Raw genomic sequence first — 14121 nt, 5'->3', positions numbered from 1 at the left:
GAAGGTAAACACTAATCAAATACTGTGAGAAAATCTTCTATACAGAAAATTCTATGAGCATAACATCCAATATAAGCTGACAGACAGATTCATGAATTTTAAAGCAGAAAGGCTTAGGCGCAGTACACCTTACCTGAGACTGTGCAAGCTCTGTCCACAGCTTGGGGAAGAGAGCCAGATGCAGAGGTAATCCTTCATAAGCGATCAAGACACCTGAGGGGGGAGGGAGTTACAAGGTAACATTTTCCATCTGTTGCACTTCACCGTATTTATCCATTGGTTTTATTTCACATTTGACCAAGTTGCACTGAACCGCACTCAGGTACTAATTACACGTACTTAGTTTGACAAGGGTTTCAGTGAACTTTTCGCAGTTGATGGCCACTCGACACAGCAGGTGGATGAACTGATGATAGGAAAGAAAGTAGTCCAGCAACATGCGGTCATAGACTTCATCCTTCCCCTAGGAGATGATCAAAAACACATACAGAAAAAGCTCCCTAAATGAGTAAACCGCAGTAAAAGCCAACTATAAAAACAAATAGCGGGTCAAGTCCTTCTCACCAACACTGACCTTACTGGTCTCGACCATCGATGGAAGGAGACACATATTGAGCTCAGGCCTGGGGGGACGAATGTTATTCTTCCCACCCATCAGCTTGATGTTCTCCCTACAAGGCAAGTAGGGGCCGAAGGACACTGCAACCACACAAAGGACAAGGCCTTAAATTTGAACCATTCAGTCCTTTGGTGTCTCAGTGGTCTGTAGCATAGATATACAATTGATAATTGTTCTCTGATGGGCATAAAACATCCATATCCAAAGATGAATTGACTACCAAGAAGAGCAACCCAACATTCTTGAATACTAATACCCCTTACTTCTGATTGACTAGTGAGTTTAGAACATGATCTTTTTACTCACTGGGGATGTTGCTGTGGTGGTAGGTACAGTGATTGTGCTGCAGGAAGGGCACCAGGGTGTGCAGGAAATCATGGGGGCTGAGGAGAACCAGCTCCTTCAACACATCTAGAAAGGAATGCCAAAAAGACCAATAATGAAATGGGGAAAAATGCTGTAAATAAGCACCAGACGTTTTTTTCCTCAAAGCAAAAAGAGAAACGCTTTTTCAGAATGTCAGTTTATGAAATTCACTTAAAGAACGGCGGCTGCACGGTGGCACAGCGAGTAGCACTGCTGTCTCACAGCACCTGAGTGGCGCAAGAGAACGTGGGTGCGATCCCTGCTCAGTCTGTGGGGAGTTTGCATGTTCTCCCCGTGTCTGCATGGGTTTCCTCCGGGTGCTCCGGTTTCCACCCACAGTCCAAAGACATGCTGTTCGGGTTCCCCCATAGTGAGTGAGTGTCACGGAGTGAGTGTGTTTCACTGATGCATGGATGAGTAACCCCTTGTAAGTAGTGTATCTAGCAATATAGTCACCTTGGTGAATAAGACGTGGGCTAGTAACACTACATAGTATCTGTTGTAAGTCGCTTTGGAGAAAAAGTGTCTGCTAAGTGAATAAATGTAAATGTAAGAACAATGGCCAAGATACAGACCCAAGCAGGCATTGCGCAGCTCTGGAGGGCTGTAGGAGTTCAGCAGTGTGAGGAGTTTGTGGGCAAAGTCTATCCTTTCCTGCCACTGTATCAAAGCCTGTTTCACATCTGGAAGATTAGAGTTCCAGTTAAAACTCAGGAAAGAGAGAGGAACAAACACTGAATTGTAACAGGCAATACAATGCCGATACACTGTGAATGGAACACACCAAGTACAGTTGTCAAAAAATACATAAGTCATAGAGAAACACTTCTGAACACCCCAATTAAAATGTGTTAGCATGAAATATAGGCTTTCACCAGCAATGACAAAATGAGAATGTAGGGCTGACCTTTGCGCTGCAAGTAAGGCCGCGTGGCCTTGAGGACAGAAAGAAAGATGGATAGCAACTCGACCAGGTCCCCGGTCACGTGGCAGGCAGTTGCCTCATGGTACATCATGTGCAAGGTGTTGAAGGACTGCAGATGGGCAGAAAAGTTCAAAATGGACATATTTCCTTAGAAACGTTATATCATGCAGTATGACGACATAAGCAATGGTAGATGTCTTCATACAACCAGCCCATAAGCAGTGCTGAATGGATGCCTACCATTCGATCAGTTCAATATCACCTCAATGCCTCCAAACTTTGGGACCATTTTAGAGAAACAATGTTACTGTTCTTCACATACCTCCGTCATCAAGATGAGTCCCCGGTTAAAAACTACTAGCAGCCGGTCTTCATCATTCTCCAGCAAGATCCTGAAGGCACTGTCAAATGGCAGAATGAATAAAAATTTAGCAAGAGAATGACACAACCTAGATAAGGAAGGAGGTACAGATCTCCCCCGCTATCCAAAAGTGGACCGTTCCCATGAAATCTTCTGTAAGCCAAAATGGTGTAAAACGAAGCAACTACCATTAATTTATGGTAATTTTATATTCGTTCAACAGAATCAAAATGCTTAATTAGGTCCAGTTTTACGCTAAGCGCAACACCCTTAGGTTCTTCTCATACCTTAGGACACATCTTGCTAAGGGATGCACAAAATAAATCGAGATAAACCACAGATGCTCAGACACAGTTCAAAACTATGGTAGCTTAATGCTGAGATGCTCAGTGTAGTTCCCGGGGAAGGAGCTTGGCAGCACCACTCAGGATGCAAGCTGCCTCTAACAGTTCGCAGTAAAACAAATGCTGAACACTATTTTTGCTTTTTGCCTTTTTCATAAAAGCAAAATTCCTCTTCAGATTACTTTGTTAGCAAAAACAGGTACTAATGTAGGTGTTTCATAAAAGCAAACTTTCAAAAAGCAGGGGATACCTGTAATTATGACAGAGTATGAGAGAGTGAAAGAAGGAGTGTGTGAAAATGTGAATCAGAATCACCTGATGAGGGTAGTCCAGCAGGAACGGCCATCCAAGCAACGCAGGTAGCAGCTGATGGTGGTCTTCTTGAACTGCTTTATGTCCTCCAACTCCTCCTCCCTCATATCAGGTCGCTGGGCCACAAACAGCTGCATCAGGTTGAAGAGCTCTTCCACTGCCTAGAGGACAACAACATTCAGCCAATGCATTGAAGATCCTGAAAACCCCACCATCTATACTTCTTTCTCGTAGCCCTCTCCACTCCATCCAAGTGGACAACACAAAAACTTATTCCATCAAAATTTCCCCTACTGCAGTAGCTTTGACATCTTCCCCAACGCCTAGACTACCCCACTGTTGACAACACCATCAACCCTCATCACCGACTACTGCATCATCTATACACCTGCGTCAAAGACTTGGCTGCTAAACCACAACTCATGCCAAATGATCCTTCAGCAAGACACACAAAGGGCTACCCAAAACTAAAGTCTGTGTTCAGGCAAAATTTAGCTCCCATCCTGCAGACTCTGAAGATGTTTTATTGTAGCCCAGCATCTAGTCAGTTACATTTATCATTTGGGTAAAAAGCAATGACAAGAGGCAGACCCTGAATTCCTCCTGTGTCCATGTTTGTCTTTATGTTTTGCTGGACAAAAGTAACATAAGCACACTGGAAGAACTGACCGGGGGCACCGTTGTTAGCAAGACTTAAATAGCAGTAAAAGTGCTACTAACTGCAGATCGAGAGAATTAAAAGACATGTATTAATATGTCTACAAAATGCTGGAAATGAATGATGGGTGAAAGTCTACACGTAGAGGGATACATACCCCAGGATACTGGCTGGCATGGGGCGTGAGATTCTTAAACGCCCACTGGATGTTCTGGTGAGAGGCTAGTTGTCGTGTGAAGGCAGGGGACTGTTCACAGCACATGCGTAGGATGCCATAGTAGGCAGGGAGCATTCCACGGTTAAAAAGCACCACCTCCTGGTCATCGTGATCAGCCAGTATGTAATTGAAGGCAATGTTCTTAGTGACAACTGGGCTCTGCACCACCAGACGAACATTCTCTGGGCAGTCAACGCAAACATTATACCAGAAAGACAGCAGAGCCTGCTTGTTGTGGTTTGTAGCAATGGCTGGCTCTGACAATTTGGGCTGCGGGGAGAAAAAAGTTCCAAGAAGGGAGATGGGTTAATATAAAATTGTGGGGGTGGGGGGGGTTAGTTTTCCCTCTAATGTTAGCTGACATATTGAGCAACATCCTGAAAGTCTGTAAAGACATTCTAAAGGAAACCTTTGTAGAAACATATCATTTAGAAATCCAAGTGCAAAATCATATTAGTGATTATTTCAAGATATAATGGTTACTACATTATACCCTTAAACACAGAACTACTTTTCTGCCATAGCAGCTGCTCAGCCCTTCAGGCTCCTAGTAAGAAAATTTTGGTTGAAAGTGGTACTTTTAGTACCTGAAATAGGTTCCAGAGGTCCATGAAGTAGCCAGAGAACATGAGTTTCTCTGTCTTGGAAATGAGACAGTAGGTCATGAAGCTGAAGTACTGCACCAGCTTGGTAGTGCCATGCACAGCAGCGTCCACGTAGAGCTTGGCCCGGCTCAACAAACCCAGCAGCAGGTTGTAGACCTGGTGCAGCACCACAGTGGTGTCAGGGCTCAAAGGCAGGTCCCGGGTGGGGATGTGCAATGAGCGCGTTGAGCGGAACATTTGCCGGAAGGAGTTGCTGGGAATGAGGGAAACCAGGAGGTAGGCTGCAGCTAAAAGGGGTGGGTGAGGAAATGGAAAAACAAGCAGTCACAATACAATAAAAACACAGTGGAACCAATTTGTTCACATTTTCACTCATTTCTTTCCCATGATTTGAGCCAAACTTTAGCAGTTTCCCAATATATATAAAAATAAAAATAAAAAAACCCCCTTAATTAGCAGATCATTCTAAAGTTATTGCTCTCTGCAAGTTCCTGCTGCACTATTGCAACAGCATGGGCTTATGACCAATGGTGATCCGTACATGTGCGCACACGGGGGTAGTTGTGGGCAAGCAGGAACCGCTCCACCCAGTTCTCCATGTTCTGCAAGACCCAGCTGTGGGCCAACTTGTTACGTGGTGTCTGCACAGCCAACCAGTCCAGACACTGAGAGGGGTTGTACTCTATCACCTGGAATGCAAAGTATGCAAAAACTGGGTTTCAAGTGCAAAAAATGAATAATTTGTACAGCGTTTATGGTACTGGAATGAGAGTCAAAAATTCCCAGTTCAAGTCCAAAGAGAAGGTGTTGCACCTTTTAGATTACTCAAAATTGTGAAAGCAAATCTAGATAAAATTTAAGCCACCTCTGGATACAAACATTCAATAAATTATACAATTGCTTATAGTCTGTAGTACATAAGTTAAAACTAACAAAACCTGGCAAATGGATGCCTGAAAGCATGAGGAAAAACATTACTTTTCCTGCTAGGCAGATTTGCAATGTCAAGTTATGATCTAAGAAACAGCAATATAAGACAGCAACAATTACTGCAGTTTGCCAGCTGCTATTTTGAAACAGGTCCCTCATGAGCAAATATCCTGATGGCGGGGGGAAATCACAACCTGTACTGTTAAAGTTTTACAGACTTTCAGCAGCAGGCCTACCTCCCAGATCCTCTGTAGAATATAAGAGGCAAAGGAAGGCATGCCAGGGGGCCCACCAGCAAACTCCATGAGCATGGTGAGCAGCTTGAAGAATGGGTTTGCAGCCTTTGATGGTGGGAACAGAGCATTAGAAGACTTGAGAAAACTGAAAACAGAATCACTTCTAGGGCAGAATCAATCCAATCTGTAGAGGGGTCACACTTACAATTATTGACGCTCTGAGATACAAGATTTGAGAATTTAATTTTATCAAGAGTTTCATTTAATACCTCTACTCTGATTTGAAGCATTTCTTTGCATTTAAAAGGACCAAGTATGTATTTCCTGCACCTCTCAACACCTGAGCAAAGCAATATTTATTCATTTAGAAACTTGTCTACAAAGCAAATTTCAACAATTAGTATTTAGTGATATTTAACTTAAAGTGACTTACTGCATTAGATACATGACACTGAACTCCCTACAATCATTCGCCCATTAATACACCAGAGTAATGGTACATTTGTGCCGCACACACTTGGACCAGCACGCCCACACTGCAGGCAATTGAGCACATGGAGAAAATGCAAACTTCACACACAATGAGTGGGGATAAAAAAAAACTTATTTGATCGAACAGCCCTGACATCATCAAATGTCCATGTCAGTTTGTTCAGCAAGTGCAAACTTTTGTCTTTTTTTTCATAGGTTTCTTTTGTCCTTACTGTTGTTTTTCATTAGCAGTTTAGTACATATAGACGGAGTATCATGTTTATGTATGTTTTTCTGTGGGTGTTTAAGTGTATGGTATGTAACAACTTGGAAAAGGCTGAATGAGCAAAGGTAGACAGCCAGATAGTATTAGAATAATTAATGAAGGAAACTGCCCTGCTGTGTTAAAACTACTAATGTTAACTATTGAAATAAGTGTGTCCACTGTAATGGAATTCAGTGGTTATCACAAACGGGTGCCAGTTTTTGTGCTCAACAACTAAAGTTTTGCCAATAAAACTAGAGGTAATTACATCGAGTTATGAGAGTTTGCACTACTAAAAGATTTTCAAGAACGCACTACCTTTATAAACCAGATTAAGACTGCACCTCTACTTGACTAAATACTCATTTATCACCTACCTCAGGAGTGAGTTTTGCGATTGACGTGAAAAGCATGGAAACAATCTGAAACATAGAAACAAAAATATACACACAGTTATGAGGATAAAATGTAATAGATTATGACTACACAATACATAAAAGGTGCATATATAAAATAAATATACAGTGGAGGACAATATAACAAATACCAAACACTATTAATATCAAGAATCTAATAAGAAGTATGAGCTCCCTTTGCCTTCAGAACACCTTGGATCCTTCTTGGAATGCTGTCATACAAGTTCAGTGTGTAGTGGGACACATTCTTCAATAACAAAAGTTTCCAGCGCTTTGTAGGATGAAGGAGTTGGAAATTATTTCACACATTGTGCTACATTTCCCATAAAGGTTCAGTAACATTTTGATCTGGTGGCTGGTGAGCCCATGAAAGGCGTTTGACTTCATCCTGGTGTTCATTGGGAAGTTACCATCCTGAAATATGGGAACATTATGAGGTAACTGTTTGTACCACAGGGTGCACCCTGCCCTGTAAAATGGCCTCAAATTCCTTGGATGTTTTAAGACCATACAGAACAATAATTGGATCTAATGACTGCTACGAGATGGTCGCCCATACTACTATGGATCCTGCACCAGAAATTGGAAAAAGCTGAAGCACGCCTTCAATCCTCAAACATAAACCTGTCTGGATGCAAGAAATATGATGAAAGATTTGATTTTTTTTTTTCCCCCCATTGCTCGGAAGTCGAGGTTTTGTGCTGCTTAAAGCAGATTATGCACCTTTGCACTTTGTCCTTGAATACAAGCAGTTTTGAAACTGCAGTCCTGCCATAAATTCCAGCTTTGTGATTCTCATAACATATAGCTTTTGCTGAGATGAGTCAAGGAGGTGCTGATTCAATTCTGTAGTAGTTTTTAAGGGGATATTTCAGTGCCATTTAGCAACCATCCTGTGAAGAGTCCATCTATCCCTTTCAGTGTGCTTCAACTTGCAACCACTGTTCCACTTTGCCATTTAAGTTTGTCCATATTTGGTATATGGTGTCATTTTTGAGACTGCTCCCTTGACACATTGAATAATTGTGCAGTTTCTGTGACCAATACACCTGCAATTTGAGCACCTACTACTTGGTCTCTTTGGAACTTAGCTGGCTCACGTTACTTTGAAGAAGCAAATATCTGACCTCTTTTATAACTGACATATACTACTACACTGCAACCTATTATGATCCACCTTTGCAGCTGTGTTTGTAATTGTGAATTAGATACTTCAAAGTTAAAACTCCTTTTCATGTGGCATTTCAGTTATTTTCTCCACCCCCGAATATAAACAATGTTCAGAGGCACAAAGGTGAGAATACTGAGGGAGAGGGACGCACATGTTCTGCCAGCCGGTTGTTATAGCGGCAGAGGCTGAAGATAAGGTTGCAGGTCTGGCGAATATTGATACCATCTCGTATGTGCTGAAAGAGGAAGGGGAAACCCTTGCCCCCTGTCAATGCTGCCATGTCATTCTGAGAGAGGGTCAGATGCCTGAAAGAGGAAGGAAATGCTTGTCAGAAACTGTCGTCTCAACACAAAAAACTTGTTCTCCTGCCACTGTTAGGATATTATTTTAACTCACACAACAGTAAAACTGCTAACACATTTGGCAGCTGTTTTATGCTAACCAACAAGAAAAACCTCTACGAATGCTTCCCAAAAGGTACAGAAAGAGATGAGAACCTCACCTCTCTGATCTAGACTGCTCCACCAGTAGTGCAATCAGGGCAACCATCTTCTCTAAAGCAGCTGGCCGGTACTTCTCCTCTGCCAAGGAGAGGATATCCTCCTCATCATCCTCTTCCTCGCCTTCCTCCTCAGACAGCACCTCTACCTGTGGCTGGGAGTAAAGTGAATCAGCCATGCATGCTGAAGAAACTACTGAAAGAGCAATAACAAAATGAAGGTCCATCCAGCCTAGTGGAAGTTGTTTAGAGAAATATGAAACATTAGTAAGGCTACTGCACAATAATTTTACCAACATTAACATCATCTGTATATCCCAGGCTGTTGGTGAACTTACATTCTCAGGCCCCTTGGTTCCCATGTAAAAATGCACCATAATGGAAATGGCTTGTAAAGACAGCAGGAACTGACTCTGGAGGAAGAGAAGGGGGGGGAACACATTACAATTACTTCACAGCACCCCACAACATTAATTCAATCCATGAAATAGGAACACTATAAACAGGGCAAAAAAAAATTTCAATTTACACAGCTGCACATTTTTGCTGACAGAAGATTCTCAAGGAGTCATAAGCCTTAGTCACCTTTGTCCTATATATTTTTCTCCATGTATACAACTAAAGTTTAAAAAAAAAAAATTTCTTGAGACAAGAACTTATATCAAACCAGCTTCAGAATCTCCTAACAAAAATATGCAGCTGCATAACCATGGAAGAATGTGCAGAGATAAGCATCACAAACAGGAGCTTTGAAGTCAGTGTATTTAACAGTTTTTGGACTGCAGGGACAGACCTCTTCCTCGCCCATCTTGGCAAACTCATAAAGGAAGGCGAAGTACTCTGTCAAGTGCTTGCTGTGGGGCTTGACTCCATGCTCCATGATAGACAGCAACGTCTTGACAAATCGTGTCACGCACGATCGACTACCAATGTCCTCCACAGGGCCATCCATGTCATCAGATCTACAAATATGAATAGGGGGACACTTATAACATGCCATTGAAGGGCTTTACTTCGAAACATTCCAACACTGCCTTTGTATGCTGAAAACAGACATATCAGCTCATATGTAACACCATGAAATTATAGTGACAAAGAAAAAAAGGAAAAGAAAAAAAAAACTACTTGTTCGATGCAGGGTCCCTTTAGCCTGGAACCTATCCCAGAAGCACAGCGCACAAGGCAGGAAACAGTCCAGGGAGGGTGCCAGTCCATTACCAGTCAAAATGAGAGTCTCATTCACTCATACAAACACTAAGTGAAATTCACATGAAACAAATGTACTGGGACTGTGGAAAGAAAGGAACTTGGGGATAGACATGCAAGCTTTGAACAAATCTGAACCCATGTACAAACCCCACAGCTCAGGATCTGAGTCACTGGCACTATCTGCCACATCACCATGGTATCCAATACAATATTGTTTTTTTTTTTTTTTGTCTGTCTTTTGTTTAAAAAGGTCTGATTCCTTCCAGTGGTATGCTGTACCAACAACATGCAACTCCAAAGAGTTATGCTATAAGGGAGGGGACATGAATATTCATAAGTGGAAAACTACCAAAATACACCACCAGCGATAGGTGAGTTCAAAGGCCGAGTGCTGAAACAGTAGGTACAAGACAACTTGCAGGTAACAGAGACATGAACAGAGGAGTTCAAGAGACAGCACCCTTGGCTAGATAATATTAGTCCCATGTCATGTACAACAGGATTCCATCATACAAAAGACAAAAAAAATCTGCTTCATTAATTTTCTCTCTCAAAACTGCTCTGTGTTCAGACCTCAGTCTTATATGAGAATGTCCACTAAATAACCATGAAGAAAATGTAAAAGAAAGCAGTATCTACTGCAATTCAAACTGAACAGGTCATACCCGTCCTCCATGCCGGGCTGCAGGTACAAGTGAGCGTGCACAGGCCGCAGCCGCTGGATCACATGGATACACAGTCGCTGGAACATCTAGGGGAGAGATACAGGAGCAGGGGTGAACAAATGTGGCCACCAGCCCAGCAGCCAAAATGCAGGTATGTCTGAGGAGCAAGCATTACCTGCCGCACTATTTGATTGGGGCACTTGATGAGGATCTGCATGGGCCACCAGTTGTCATCTGCCATGCGGTCCAGGAACCACTACAAGACAAGAAGCAGTTTAGACACAATGGGGACACTGAACATTGGTCTTGATATATACAAGTAACTGCTGGATGTGTCAGTTACCTCACAGGCTGCTTGGCTGTTGTTGAACTGCTTGGTGAGGAGCTCAATCCATTGCAGCATTGTAGGCTATCAATAGAGATTAGAGAGCTGGATCGTTTTAAATATACAACTAAAAGATGTATTTTGTGATCTGCAGAAGGACCCATGTTCTTAAAGTAATATTTCTTTAGACTTGAATAGCTTATATAGGCTTCATTCTTTAACAGGAAATTAACTATTTAATGAAAAAGGATTTAAATGTTATTAAAACCGACCCACACTACCATAATACTTTGTGTTAGTGGTTTTAGCCATAAAGGTTAACATATTTACATGTGTGAGGGGAAAAAGTACCTTTTCCTTTGAATGAATAAATGTCTCCAGGACAAAAGACGTACTAAGCTGTGAGGGAGACAACACATATCAGTAACAAAATGGGAACAATGTTTTGAAGCCTGAGATGAAGGGTAAAAGTCAAGGGTGGGGCAATAGTCTCACCTTGGCTGTCATGAGGGAGATGGCTTTGGGATCAGGCAAGGTGCTGGGAATACTGCTGCACAATTGCCACATGAAACTGCAGAACATGGTAGCAAAAAAAGGAGAGGGTCAGCTGCACCTCCAGCACTGCCAGGGTCAATGGGCACAGGCCACTGCTACTCACCCAAAGTAGGTATGCTCAAAAATGTTCTTGTCCTGGAGAAACTGCATGTTGTCATGCCAAATCCACTGAAAACAAGAGGATGGACATCAGATGGTGACTGACAAATGAGCCAGTTGTGGCTCAAGAGAAGCAGGAAAGTCTTATTACAGAAATTAAGAAAAAAGGTGTTCTCATACACACAATAAATTATATATAGTACCTCCAGCAGATCAGGAGAAACTTCAAATTTGAAGTCCTTCCCATTCTCTTCTTCAGGTTCAACTCTCTTGTAGAACAACATATAGGCACTGTGGGTCTGGAAGGAAGGACAAAATTGTCAAACACCATAAAAAAGTGCTCCTTAAATAAGTAAATGTCAATGAGCAACTAACCTTTTCAAAGGAGAAGTCCATGAATTTGTCTGTGACAGAGTCATAAGTCTTTGTCTGGAAGAAAAAATTGAAAGCATTTCATAATGTATTTTTATATTGATAAACCTGAGATCACAATTACTGACCAGCGTTAGAAAAAACTAAATATTTAGAACCTTGAGTAACTGTCAGAACTACTTAAGCTAGCACACCACATGCACTTGCCAAAAAATTATTTTACAAAATTAATGTGTCATATTGACTTTTGACATTTATTCATTTAGCTGAAGCTCTTCTCCAAAGAGACTTACAATGTTAAGCTATTTACAATTATTTACCCATTTATACAGCTGGGCAATTTTACTGCAGCAATTTAGGGTAAGTACCTTGCTCAAGAGTACTATAGCTTGAGGTGGGATTGAAACCAACAACCTTTGGGTCCAAAGGCAGCAGCTCTAACCACTACACTACCAGCTTATCTGATAATCCCGTTAGCACTATGTAAGCAAACCTTACAATGAAAGATTGTACAGTGTCCATGTTTACATCTTACCGTCATCTCGCCCCCGAAGCACTCAGATGCCAGCTGTGCGGAGTCAAATGGCTTCACCTCAGCATCGTTAAAGAGGTACCTAAATTACAGGAAAGTACAGTAAGGCAAAGGCTGGCACAGCATTACTGCAAGTAGTGTTGCTGCTGCCTCACAGCGCATGAGTTGTGTGAGAATGTGGGTTTGATCCCTGCCCTGTCTGTGTGGAATCTACATGTTCTCTCTGAGTCTGCATGGGTTTCCTCCAGGTGCTCCACTTCAAAGACAGGCAGGTGGATTAGTGAGACTCAACTACCCATACTGGTTGAATGTGGGAGTGAGCGTGTGTGCATGCACACACATGCCACTACCCTGCGATGAACTGGTGTCCCGTCGAGGGTGTACCCCTCCCTTAGACTTGCACCTAGTGCTTCGGGGATAGACTCCAGTTCACTCGCTCAGGGCAAGTGGGTATTGACACTGGATGGATTATTGGGCACTAGGGATGCACAGAAGAGCTGGAAATACTGCAGTGTGAGCAGCTGCTCAGTCGCCTTCTCCTGTTCTCACCACTTGTTAGTCTTGTACGCATGTGGGTTGACAATATCCCGTATGAAGCTGTAGTAATGGCCTCCATCTGCTGTGCCTGTGTGCACGGTGACCCCGATGAGGTCATACTCATAGCTCTCAGTTACCCTGGACTCAGTTTCTTCCCGGAACCCTGAAGGGCAGAAAAGTAGGCCATCAGCAAGGTTCTCTCTACTTCCAGCACAGACAACTGGAGCCAAAGAGACCATTATTTCACCATACCCTCCTTTCTGTCACTCTTGCCCATCAGGAAATCCTCTGTGTACGGTGTCATGTCCAGGCGCAGTGGGAAGGAGAAGTGAGTGTTGACCTTTTCCTTCATCATGGTCACCATGTTGAAAGTGTAGCGCATGGTGTTAAAGCTCAGGATGCGTGGCAGCTTTTTAAAGCATGCCCTTGGGGAAGTAGAATAAAAAATATTAAAATTAGAAAGATCAATTGGATATATTTAACTATTCAAAACAAGTGACATTATGACAGGTAGTGTGCCACTAATGCAAGAGTCAGGTTTTTGAATGCTTAATATGTAAAGAGTATGTATTAAATTGTTCCCTTTCAATTAGACTCACCTTTTCTCTGCCCGAACTTTCTTCCCACACTGAGAACATGTGTACATATTGTCACCCTCAAGGGTGTCCTTAATGGTCACTTCATCTAGAGATTCCTAAACAAGAACATGTTCAACTTTTGTTTCATAATCTACTGCAGAAGCTTAAATTGATCAGCATACTCACGATTTCCATTCATTTGCATTACCAAAAAAAACTGCATTTTACAGCTGCTGGTAAAATAAAATACTCAGATGATATCTCCTGGCTATCTGATGAGAGTTAACTTTATATTAATTCACTGGTTCCATTTTGAGACAATGTGCTACATTCCTTCTGTCTAGTGGTTTGTGCAGATGCAGAAAGGACTAGAAGACTGTGGAATAAAGAGGAAAGATCACAAAGTGGGAAATCAAAGAACCCTCAGCCAGATGTGACAAGTAGCCAGGACAGAATTAACAAATGGTTATTTGAGACCTGGTTTCACATTAACTTGATAGAAGTTGTTTTGGATTTTTTGTCTGAGTGGGACAAAACGCCAGATATGAGGTTTTATTCCTACAGTACTCACATAGATGTTCTTCATGTCTGCCACCTGACACCTGACTGTGTAGAACTCCTCAGCTGTTTGACTCACGTGCTCACAGTCCTGTAAGGGTACAGGGATAAGTAAATACATTTTCAAAGCAGCGTACTAGTGTAAGATGATTTTGTAGGATATTTCAACTGAACCGTTACTCCCTTACCAGAGACACCACATTGTTCGTGATGACCCCTCCAAAGAGTGTTTTCACTGTGTTTTTCTAGAAGACAAGGACCACCATGTTTCAAAACACACAACAAAAGTCTGTTCA

At 42.2% G+C, this 14121-nt stretch overlaps 1 protein-coding gene across 3 annotated transcripts in view; it reads right to left on the bottom strand.

Moving 5' to 3' along the window:
* Positions 1-14121, bottom strand: part of usp34 (ubiquitin specific peptidase 34) — a 46912-nt gene that overhangs the window by 2438 nt on the left and 30353 nt on the right. For 2 of the 3 annotated variants that reach the window (XM_018750975.2, XM_018750976.2), the window contains exons 44-74: positions 14014-14070; positions 13839-13916; positions 13289-13383; positions 12942-13114; positions 12702-12852; positions 12156-12234; positions 11624-11677; positions 11452-11547; positions 11253-11317; positions 11090-11165; positions 10946-10993; positions 10613-10678; positions 10445-10525; positions 10270-10355; positions 9189-9357; positions 8734-8808; positions 8399-8550; positions 8048-8201; positions 6687-6731; positions 5574-5678; positions 4949-5096; positions 4390-4694; positions 3743-4072; positions 2931-3088; positions 2233-2311; positions 1893-2019; positions 1561-1668; positions 926-1030; positions 575-699; positions 340-463; positions 134-213 (exon numbers count right to left, since the gene is read on the bottom strand). In XM_018750975.2, coding sequence (XP_018606491.1) covers positions 134-213; positions 340-463; positions 575-699; positions 926-1030; positions 1561-1668; positions 1893-2019; positions 2233-2311; positions 2931-3088; positions 3743-4072; positions 4390-4694; positions 4949-5096; positions 5574-5678; positions 6687-6731; positions 8048-8201; positions 8399-8550; positions 8734-8808; positions 9189-9357; positions 10270-10355; positions 10445-10525; positions 10613-10678; positions 10946-10993; positions 11090-11165; positions 11253-11317; positions 11452-11547; positions 11624-11677; positions 12156-12234; positions 12702-12852; positions 12942-13114; positions 13289-13383; positions 13839-13916; positions 14014-14070 — 3594 coding nt within the window. The remainder of the gene's footprint in view (positions 1-133; positions 214-339; positions 464-574; positions 700-925; positions 1031-1560; positions 1669-1892; positions 2020-2232; positions 2312-2930; positions 3089-3742; positions 4073-4389; positions 4695-4948; positions 5097-5573; positions 5679-6686; positions 6732-8047; positions 8202-8398; positions 8551-8733; positions 8809-9188; positions 9358-10269; positions 10356-10444; positions 10526-10612; positions 10679-10945; positions 10994-11089; positions 11166-11252; positions 11318-11451; positions 11548-11623; positions 11678-12155; positions 12235-12701; positions 12853-12941; positions 13115-13288; positions 13384-13838; positions 13917-14013; positions 14071-14121) is intronic. The other variant, XM_018750977.2, reaches the window with a different exon arrangement.

The sequence above is a fragment of the Scleropages formosus genome, chromosome 16 (genome assembly GCF_900964775.1).
Source record: "Scleropages formosus chromosome 16, fSclFor1.1, whole genome shotgun sequence".
Taxonomy (NCBI): Eukaryota; Metazoa; Chordata; class Actinopteri; order Osteoglossiformes; family Osteoglossidae; genus Scleropages; species Scleropages formosus.
This window is presented reverse-complemented; position numbering and strand designations above follow the sequence as displayed.